Below are 10478 nucleotides of genomic sequence, written 5' to 3' on the forward strand. Positions count from 1 at the left end.
GTGTGATACGTTCCGCCCTTCATGCCATGTCTTATATCGTGTGCTGTGGGTGTGTGCTGGGGGCGTGGGCGTGTGTGGGGCGCGGGATTACGGTAAAAAAAACAAGTGTTATGCCCAATATTTCATTGTTTTTTCTTCCCAGGTTCTGTACATTCCAGCTCCGGGTGTCCACCCTGCTCCCTTTAAATACCCCTGCACTCCATAATCATAACCCACCCTTACTCCTTCAAATACCCCAACACCCTTAAACACAAACCCATCTTAACCCTATAAATATACCCTGTACCCCAAAACCCAGACCTATGCCTAAACCCTAAAAATACCCTGTACCCGAAAAAAACCACACCTAGCCCTGAACCCTATAAATACCCCTGTACCTCAAAACCCAAACCTACCCCTGAACCCTAAAAATACACCTGTACCCCAAAACCCAAAACTAGCCCTGAACCCTAAAAATACCCCTGTACCCCAAACCTACCCCTGTACCCCAAAACCCAAACCTAGCCCTGAACCCTTAAAATACCCATGTACCCCAAAACCCAAACCTACCACTGAACCCTAAAAATACCCCTGTACCCCAAAACCCAAACCTAGCCCTGAACCATAAAAATAACCCTGTACCCCAAAACCCAAACCTACCCCTGAACCCTAAAATACCCCTGTACCCCAAAACCCAAACCTAGCCCTGAACCCAAAAAATACCCCTGTACCCCAAAACCCAAACCTAGCCCTGAACCCTTAAAATACCCCTGTATCCCAAAACCCAAACCTACCCCTGAACCCTAAAAATACCCCTATACCCCAAAACACAAACCTAGCCCTGAACCCTAAAAATACCCCTGTACCCCAAAACCCATACCTATCCCTAAACCCTAAAACTTTTTCTTAATTTCTACAGTGTTGTTTCTACAATCTAAGGGGCCGATTACGATAGCGGTAAATCCGCCGCAAAAAGACAGCAGAAAATGCCTTTGGAGGCCCGTTGCAGGCCCCCAGGGGGGTGAGGGGTGGGGTGCTCCACGTGGGGGGTACCTATAGTACCCCCTACATTTGCATGTACAAGGTGGCAGGCACCACAAGGTGCCTGTCACATTGTACATGCAAATGTGAAACATGTATTTTTACATTGTGGTCGGTGCTGCCACCCGCCACAATGTAAACATACAGGATGTACCCGCCACTGTGGTGGGCGCATCCTAATTCGTTTTGTAGGACCGCCGCACCTATGGCTGGCGGTCCGTTTTGCACCGACGAGTCCGCCCGCCATCGTAATCGGCCCCTAAGTGCCTCAGTAAACCATGGTACTGAGGGAGTCTTCCTATTTTTGGAGACTGTTTTGTAAGGTACTAGTCTGCTAAATACATTTTGGAGCCAATCAGTGTAACTAGTAGAGGCCAGTTCAGGGTCTGACACAGCTTCCGGTTGGGGGTCTATTAAGTTGTTTAAGATGGGTTTGATTAATGTCACTCCAGGCCCTAAAATGTTTAGAGGAGATAGAGCCTGGGTGCATATAGGTGGGCTGTAGTATCCTGATGTCAAATAATATCGCACAATGATCTGACCATGTTAAGGGAAGAATCTTCCTTATTGAAATTTGGTCATTGTTTGAGAACAGACCGAGTGAGTAGGCATTATCACTTTTTGGGGGAGTCCTAGTACCTCTAGTTCCGAACTGACGGCTATCGATTCTCTATCAGTAAGGGCCTCTAGATGAAAGTTAAAGTTCCCTAGGATCGTGAAATTGGATTCTCCCGCAACCTGTTCCAGTAGGTTGCCTTTTGCTGATAGAAAATGTCCTCTGGGGCCTGGAGGACGATATAAGAGGGTTACCTTGAAGGACTGTTGTTTAGTGAGCATTACATTAAAATTGAATGCCTCACGGACCACAGTGGTAATCACCGCTGTCCTGACTGAAAACTTGTCTCGATAGATGAGTGCTAATACCCCTCCTCTCTTCAACGTTTTTATCACATCTGTATACTGAGAAGCCTTCAGGAGTAGCAGCACAGAAATCTGGGCCAGCTGAAGGGTCAGCCCATGTTTCTGTGATAAATAGAAGATCCAAGTCATATTTATCTAATAACTCTGCCATCTCGTATTTATGTTGAGGGAGAGAGCGAACGTTGAGGAGGGCAGAATGAATCGTATCCTTCTTTTTTTTATTTTATTTTTAGATTGCCGTGTTGTTTATTAGTGCCCTGTCATAGGCCTCCAGTCTGAACCCACAGGTCGGACATTAATCTGTGACTTTAGTGAAGGGGTTTCCAGATTAAAATGAGGACAGACCTACTTGCAGTAATTACTGTCATTATAAATGGCCATTAGTTGTTTGCTGGAATATGTTCTTGCCTTACTCTTTCCCTCTGATCGACCTGGTCCAGGCGCAGACGGGCGCAGATGGGCCCAGATGGGCACAGATGGCACACCCGCTGTGCGACGGCGCCATAGTGTTCATTTAAAGCGTGAGAGGTGGGAGTTTATGTTAAAAACAATAAATTTCTCAAGCATAGTGCAAGCACTGTGCAGGTGAAACCTAAAAATGAACAAAAAAAGGGCAATGAAAATGATTAATAAACAGATTATTAAAAAGAACTGCTTCACTGTAATGGTTGTTCAGAATTCTCTTGCATATAAAGACTGAGTCTATCTTTATCCTTCAACCCCTCCCTGCTTGCCTCTGGTTAAGTTATCTTACCACTGAAAGGGTCTGTGGGAGTTTCTAAGGGGGCCTCTCACCCGCATGCCTTAGTTGAACAACAGGACTGTTGTTCTGTGTGAAGAAGGTTGTTGTCTGTCTCTGCTCAGTAGCTATGACATCCCAGCAAGTCGTTAAGACTGGACTGACGCCAAGATACCAGCCTGCGGCCTTCACGAAGTGTGTTTACATCTTCTGCTTGCACAGTCTAATCTCATAGGAAGTCAAAGATTTCCTCTCTGCCCTCTTCTTGTCTGCACCCAATACCATTTTCTCATTATTTTGAAAAGGACTGGGTTTCCATCAAATGATGTCAAGTGCAAGAATTAACATAGTGATCTTGTTGCACCTTCAATTAAATCTATAAAACATTATGAATCCTATGAATACGTTATGAAATATTGCTGAACTATCAAATTGTAATGAAACAAACCTTATATGTATACTTGTGCAAAAGCTACTTAATTACAATGTGCCTTTATAAATGAGAAATGTGAACTCAAATAAATGGATGTATGAAATGAGATTTGGGGTACATAAGCAGAAAATGTGAATTTTGTGTCACTGTTACTTGTTTTTAATGATGGCTATGTACATTTGATGACATTGCATAGCGAGGCAATTATCAGGGCAGGGTCCATTGTACAGCACTGGCTTTGGAACCCCACCCTGAGTTTACAAGCATGCTCTGACATGCCATGAAAACATTTTTAGCATTTGTATTTTTGTAGATTTACATAGTGCCCAATTCACAAAGCTATTTACAGTAGTCAACCCCATGCAGAGGGTGGGGAGTTGGTGGATCAAGGTATAGTTTGCCTTGAGAGTTCATTAGTGCCATAAACTCATCTCCAACCCTCCCCCACCCTAGAAATGGCAATGGTTATAGAATGGCTCCTGCAAGGAACTGAAGTAAATTCCCCTCTATGGTGAAAGGGGAAGGAAGGAAAGCCCCAGACTTCAAGGGGATGTAGGGGAAAGCGTTTGTACATGAGGAAACATTTTAGCCCCTGGAGATAAAAATAAAGATGCTTTCTTCCAATGTGCACTATTCTACATTGGGAAAATAGTGTCAATAAAAATCAGGGCTTACTCAGTAAAACGTCTGGAAAACTGTGACTGGTGTGGATGGGATAAGACCCAACATTTCGTGTGAGCGCCGGGAACCCCCAGTGGGTAGCTGTGCGCTACATAAAATGTCATAAATAAAAGTTTAAACCTATGGCACTAGATGGTGATGTGATTCAATGGATAAACTGCTGTCAGGTAATATGGTTTCCAACCCTAGCGTCTACGCCTTATCATCTGGCGTGCTCCCGGGAAACATAATTCTGGTCTCCCTGCTTCAGTTCACTCTATCTTCGAAAATCGGTAATGCTCTAAATCAGGGTACATGCCAATTTTTCGTATAGCCTAGTTGAAAGTAACTAGGCTTTTGCGTTTGTTTAGATGATGAGGGAATTGTTGTCGGCGGTGTTTCCGCTTCCAAAACATGTATCTTTCTTTTTTTTCTTTTTTATCCTAGGCGCAGACCAGGCTATTTAAGACAGTGTTCATTTTCTGGTTATTTTAGCCCGGTGTTTCTCCTGGAAGTCCTGCGCAACCAGTCTGGGGTGATGCGCTCACCACATACAGAGCAAGAACAATGGCCGGCAGTCACAAATACAAAGCAATGCGCTCTTAAAAGACACGATGCATTGTGCTGCGCTGTGCCCTGGGAAGGTCTCCTGAAGAGCATCTCAGCCTCCTGCCTCTCCGGGGACCACCGGGGCTGAAAGCACAAACAATGCGCCACATGAGGCTCGCGCCGAAGAAGGATGGCGGCCGCATTGTTCGCGTTCACACCAGGGCAGCGCGAGGCTCCGCTCTGCATTTTTCATGGGGCGTGATAAGGAAAGATTAATTGCTCCTGGAAAAGTGGGAAGACAACCCATACATTGCAAAGATGCGCAAGCATAAAATGTCAAATCAGGGGCTACAGTAGGAACTTTAATGGTGTGATTTTTCTAGATCTAAAGATGGAGCTATGAAGGGCATGGATGGGCATTGATAACATACCGAGAGACACTTCAGGGAGTAGAGGTACATTGTTGAATGTAGTAATAGGAGACAAATATTCTAGTCGCAGGTTTCCATGCTGGACAGACTGGAGGCATGAATACATTACTGGCGTGTCGCTGCGCGTCCCTTTCTAAGAGGGACCTACATTACATTCACACCTATATGGACCCACTGAAAAAGTGCCAACAATTGACGCACTTAACAGTGTTCTAGAAGTTTCCCTCCTAGAATTGTTCTATGCTGATTCATTTAAAAAGGTGTTATAATCTGTCCTACGGGGATGTCAAAGAATGGGGGCGGTGTGTGTGTGGGGGTGGGGTTTGTGTGTGTTTGTGTGGGGGTGGGGGTGGGGTGTGTGATCGGCTGCTACCCACATTGTGCTAGTTCTTTGTGTGACTCAAACTTGCGCTGCTGCGGCCTGGGCTGCGTTTATTCTGTGGCTGAGGGTCATTTGAATTTCACCTACCTGTGCTATGCTGTCATGAAGACTTGGGCCTCATTTATGAAAAGTGACGCATCGCTGCGATAAAACAGCGATGCGTCACTTTTCATTGCAACCTCCTTGCGACCCCAATGATGCGTCATATTTACAATATGACTCATCATTGCGCAAGGAATTACAGATACGTCAATATTACTGACGTATCTGTAAGCGCAAAAGTGACACATTGCTGGAGTGTGTCACAAAAGTGACGCAACTCCAGCAATGCGTCCTTTCACATGGGGCAAGCCCCATGTGAAAGGGCTTGCGTCAGTATTACGCCTGCTGTGAGGCAGGCGCAAGATTTTGACGCAACAGCGTCCTAAAAGTGATGCAGTGAAATCTCCTAGATTTCACTGCGTTACTATTACGAGGCTTTTTGCGGGAAGGCCCCCTCTGCATACATTGGGCCTCATTTATGAGAAATTACGCATCTCTGCGTGAAAGCAGCGATGCGTCACTTCTCAGTGCGCACTCCTTGCGACATTCCTGATGCATCATATTTAATGTATGACGCATCATGTCGCAATGAGTTACAGATACGTCAGTATTTCTGACGTATCTGTATGGCGCAAAAGTGACGCATTGCTGGAGTGTGTCACAAAAGTGACGCAACTCCAGCAATGCGTCCTTTCACATGGGGAAAGCCCAATGTGAAAGGGCCTGCATTAGTCTTACGCCTGCTGTGAGGCAGGCGCAAGTTTTTTACGCAACATCGTACTAAAAGTGACGCAGTGAAATCTCATAGATTTCACTGCGTCACTTCTACGACCCTTCCTTGCGTTAATACGCCCCCCTTGCATACATTATACCTGGCGCAGGTATAATGTGGCGCAGGGATTTACAAAGTGACGCATCTGCTTAGATGCGTCACTTTGTAAATAGTGCGCAACAGGAGGCATGTTTTACGCCGCCGATGCGTCACAAAAAGTGGCGCACCTGTGGCGTAAAAGTGACGTCCGGCCTCATAAATGAGGCCCATGGTGTGTTTATTTATGCTGTATTAAATGTCTGTGAAGCTGGCACTGATGTTGCCCAAGTTGTACTTGTTGTGTGTCTGAAGAAAACTTGCACCACTATTAGGAATGCGGTTTCTTTTTTTTTATTTTAAGTGCGATGGAAGCTTGCAACCCTACTACCGTTGTAGTTAGTGCTTATTGTGTGTGTAGGAAGCTTCCACTGATGTTGTCTTTACTGTATTCAATCTTTTATCATTATTGAAGTGGTTGCAGCCCACGCCGCATCTTCTGTTTGTAAAGGGAGCTTGCACGTTTATGCTGCCTGTATTGTATGAGAGGGATGTTCAGCTCATCGGGACCCCATGCTGTACCTTGTCCTCGTTTATGCATTTTTGCTAAAGTGTGCATTCAAAGGGAGTATGGAGGTCTTGCATCGCTCGAGCACGCACTGCACCCGCTACCACCAATGAGAATGCCTTCCTCTTCTTGTTACTGAATATGTGTAAATTATGTGGCTTTAGAAGTGTCAATCTGGCTGCTTTCATACGCAATTAATAAAAGTCCCATCTACACTCGCGAGGTTAACGTGGCGGCACTTGAAGATTTATATAGGGTCGAATGAGGTTGTTGGGAGCAGCGACAGTGTCAAAGTTCACCCATCAAGCGTATCCCAGCACTCTTGATAATAAAGGAATTAATTGCAAATTGCGCCTTGGCGTGCGGCGATGGGTAATGCGACCTCTTTGCCCACTTTCGCCCCCCCCCTTTCCCCCCTCCAAACACCCCTCCCAACCTACCCATCCCTCGAATGTCTGAGCAGAGAGCGCAAGCAAGCGTTCTGTCTCCAGGAGCCGCATCCTGCCAGGCCAAGAGTGTCTGACAGTCGGTCGAGTGGCGACAAGGTGCGCGCTCCCGCCCGCTGCCGCCTCCGGGCCTCTTCGTGTATTTGGTAATGAACACCGACCTAGGGGTCAGGTTATTATGTAAATACCGCGCTCCAGGCGAGAGGTGACGCACCGCCAGAGGACTCCGCGCTCTCCTTCAGAAATGGCACATTAATGTAGGAAATTGTCATTTTCCTCTGAAACGTGCTTCACTCAAAGCATGGCAGAGAAGGCAAATGTGCAATTAAGCTGAAATTAGCCTTGAAATCGCATGGAATGGGTAGGTTTTTTGCTTTTGTGTTACACTTTCTTTCTGACTTTTGCAGAGATTTGGCGTCACTCGTGATTTTCAGTGGGATGAGAAAGATGGTCTGAATATTAACTGGAATGGCACGGGCACCGTTGTGTATGGGATGGTGCATGTTGGAATGTAAATGTAAATCTGGTATTTGTAAAGCACAAACTACTCGGCGATAAGGGTCTCAAGGCGCTAGAGGCCCTCGGGGAGATTAAGTGAGCTGTTGCCCAGAGTGATGAGCTGCCTCCAGGGATTGAACCGAGAGCCCTATGCTCGTGAGTCAGCTCCCTGGCCCGTGCATCACACCTCTCTCAGTCCCACACAAAAATGCTGTTTGGTTTATACAAGCTGGCCGTCTTGAATGGGGTTTTTCAGGGGCTGAAATGCACTGGAACAGTTAGGTAACAGCACCCATGGCAACTCATTCATAAATTATAGTAGGCGTCTCATGGCCAAACTTGAGAAGCAATGTGAAAAGAATCAATAACTAAACAGGGGAGAAGATAGCATTATATGACAAATCATCTTTTTGTAGGGGACCTACAGTTGTAAGTGGGATGGCAGATTTTGAAGTCTGTAGCCTACATACCATTCACAAGACACACGTTGTCGCACAGTATCAAATCCTTTCACACATTCACCTGGTGAGGAGCCCAAATCTGGCTGTATGTACACAATTAACTGGAAACCCCTGCAGAAACCCCGTCCGCCCCGGATTAAAAGTTGTAATTTTTTTTTTAAACTTTATTTTTCAGTTTACAAATACAAAAAATAAATTGGCATCAAAACAGCCTATGTAGGCATATCGTTGACATTATTAATGGCACATAGCGCAGAAGATAAAATCAAGGGGGGGAAAGGTACAATGGGGAAAGAAAATCATTTGCAAGCATTAGGGCCCGGATCCCCCAGCATGCTCCACGCTCGCCTACCCACCAATTAATCAGGACTTTGAGAAAGGGTGGGTGTAAAAAGGCCATGTTTAATGACAACACTCATAAACATGACAAACATGATTATTAAAACACATTATCAAATTATAAGCAACATTTATCATTTATTATTGAATCATCTTATCAACTTGTATTATGCATTATTCAAATTGTATTTGCTCATAACTTCTTCTTCTTTCCCCCAGCACCAAGGGGCCCTCTGGTTCGCATCTCCCCAGGTTGAGATGCCCACGCAAGGTGCAACCCACCTGCGCCCCTGAGCGATGGGCCCCAGTCCTCGGGTCCTTGTCCGCCATTTCCAGGGCCCCACCTCTCGTCCACCAGGCTGCCTAGGAGGCTCGTACCTGTCGCCCTAGCCTCCCCAGCTGGTGGCCTCCATCCCCCTGCGGAGAGCTTACCTTCTCTCTTCTCAGTGCTGGCATAGGGAGTGCGCAAGGCGGACTCCCGTCCATTTTGTAAGTCTATCACTGGTCCAATGTCTCTTTTCCGCAACACACCCCTCCAAACTACTGCCTTAAAGGGACGGGTGGGCGGGAGTTTAAAATTCGATATCCTAATGCGAGAGGAGTGGGTCAAGCAGGGTGCGAGCCGGTCCGGTGCTGGCGAGGGAAGAGGCCGAGTTCTAGGTAATCGTGACCTAAATAGGTCATGGCCTCTGCCCCCACACCCCCACCGGACGTGCGTCACCCTCCCTAACCCGGAAGCACTTCCCCAGCCGGCCGCCCATAGGGCAGCCGGCCGGATACCCTGACCAATGGCGTGGCGTGGGCCGGGGGCCGGGCCCTAAAGGCGGGCTCGTCTAGCCTCGCCCTTTGTATAGGACCCGGATCCCCCAGCATACTCCACGCCCGCCTACCCACCAATTAAGCAGGACTTTGAGAAAGGGTGGGTGTAAAAAGGCCATGTTTAATGACAACACTCATAAACATGACATACATGATTATTAAAACATAATCAAATTATAAGCAACATTTATCATTTATTATTGAATCATCTTATCAACTTGTATTATGCATTATTCAAATTGTATTTGCTCATAACTTCTTCTTCTTTCCCCCAGCACCAAGGGGCCCCCAGGTTGAGATGCCCACGCAAGGTGCAACCCACCTGCGCCCCTGAGCGATGGGCCCCAGCCCTCGGGTCCTTGTCCGCCATTTCCAGGGCCCCACCTCTCGTCCACCAGGCTGCCTAGGAGGCTCGTACCTGTCGCCCTAACCTCCCCAGCCGGTGACCTCCATCCCCCTGTGGAGAGCTTACCTTTTCTCTCCTCAGTGCTGGCATAGGAAGTCCATTTTGTAAGTCTATCACTGGTCCAATGTCTCTTTTCCGCCACAAGGGAGACCAGGGCCTAAAGGTCCGTCGCCCTTCCCCCCTTCAGACAAGTTCAGCACAAAGGACCATATCCCTTTGATCCACGTGTCCATGCCAGTGTCAGATAAATGCACTTCATCGTGGTGAAACATAGTTGCTCCTGTAATCATCTTGTGCGGGAGATGTAGCAAGCGGCCCTTCTCTGAGCACAACTTTGCCAACTCCCCGTTGAGACGTCTTACTGACACATTTAAAGCCCTCGCCCGGATTCCGTCGCCCCACCATTGTCGTGGGATCATGCAAGACCATGCTATCCTGGCCTGTGGGAAGGTCCGCCCCAGCCAAGCAAATTCCGTGAGCAGTGCCTCTTTGACCGCCAAGCGTCCCCTGTCTACCATATCATTGCCGCCCAAGTGGATGATGATCAATTCAGGGGACTTCTGTCTCTCACGTTCTCTGATTTCTTCCACGAGCCGCCGCAGGTGTCGGATGCGCATTCCTCCCACACCGTGCCACAAGAATTCCGTCCCCTCCAGACTTGGTGGTTTCCGCACTCGCCGCTGTCGCAATCGCACTGCTGCCCGCCGAACGAACAAGTGTCCCAATACCCACACCACCTTTCTCGGCATACTAGTAATCGGAGAGGAAATAGAAAAGTCAGGCATGGCCATGGCATTGCACGAAGTCAAAGTAATTCAGGCCTTATGTATCGCCTATAGCAGTTGGACGACCAGCGGCCCACCTTCTTCCCTGCCTTAGCTGACAGCCCCGCTCCTGCTGCCAAAGTAGCAGTCCCTATCCTGAATGAATGAGACGAGTAACCAGAATCCCCAAGG

The 10478-nt window shown here is 47.4% G+C and overlaps 1 protein-coding gene across 1 annotated transcript; it reads right to left on the reverse strand.

Annotated features, from left to right (window-relative positions):
- Window positions 1–9635: 9635 nt before the first annotated feature.
- On the reverse strand, window positions 9636–10271 carry LOC147702050 (uncharacterized). Its single transcript, XM_086929399.1, has one exon. The coding sequence runs from the start codon at window positions 10269–10271 to the stop codon at window positions 9636–9638; it is 636 nt and encodes a 211-aa protein (XP_086785525.1).
- Between the last annotated feature and the right edge of the window lie 207 nt (window positions 10272–10478).

This window comes from Lissotriton vulgaris, chromosome 7, assembly GCF_964263255.1.
Source record: "Lissotriton vulgaris chromosome 7, aLisVul1.2, whole genome shotgun sequence".
In the NCBI taxonomy this organism is placed as follows: domain Eukaryota; kingdom Metazoa; phylum Chordata; class Amphibia; order Caudata; family Salamandridae; genus Lissotriton; species Lissotriton vulgaris.

What these genes read in the sequence shown, in the direction of transcription:
- LOC147702050 (XM_086929399.1), bottom strand. Translation starts at nt 10,271, where the DNA reads ATGCCGAGAAAGGTGGTGTGGGTATTGGGACACTTGTTCGTTCGGCGG.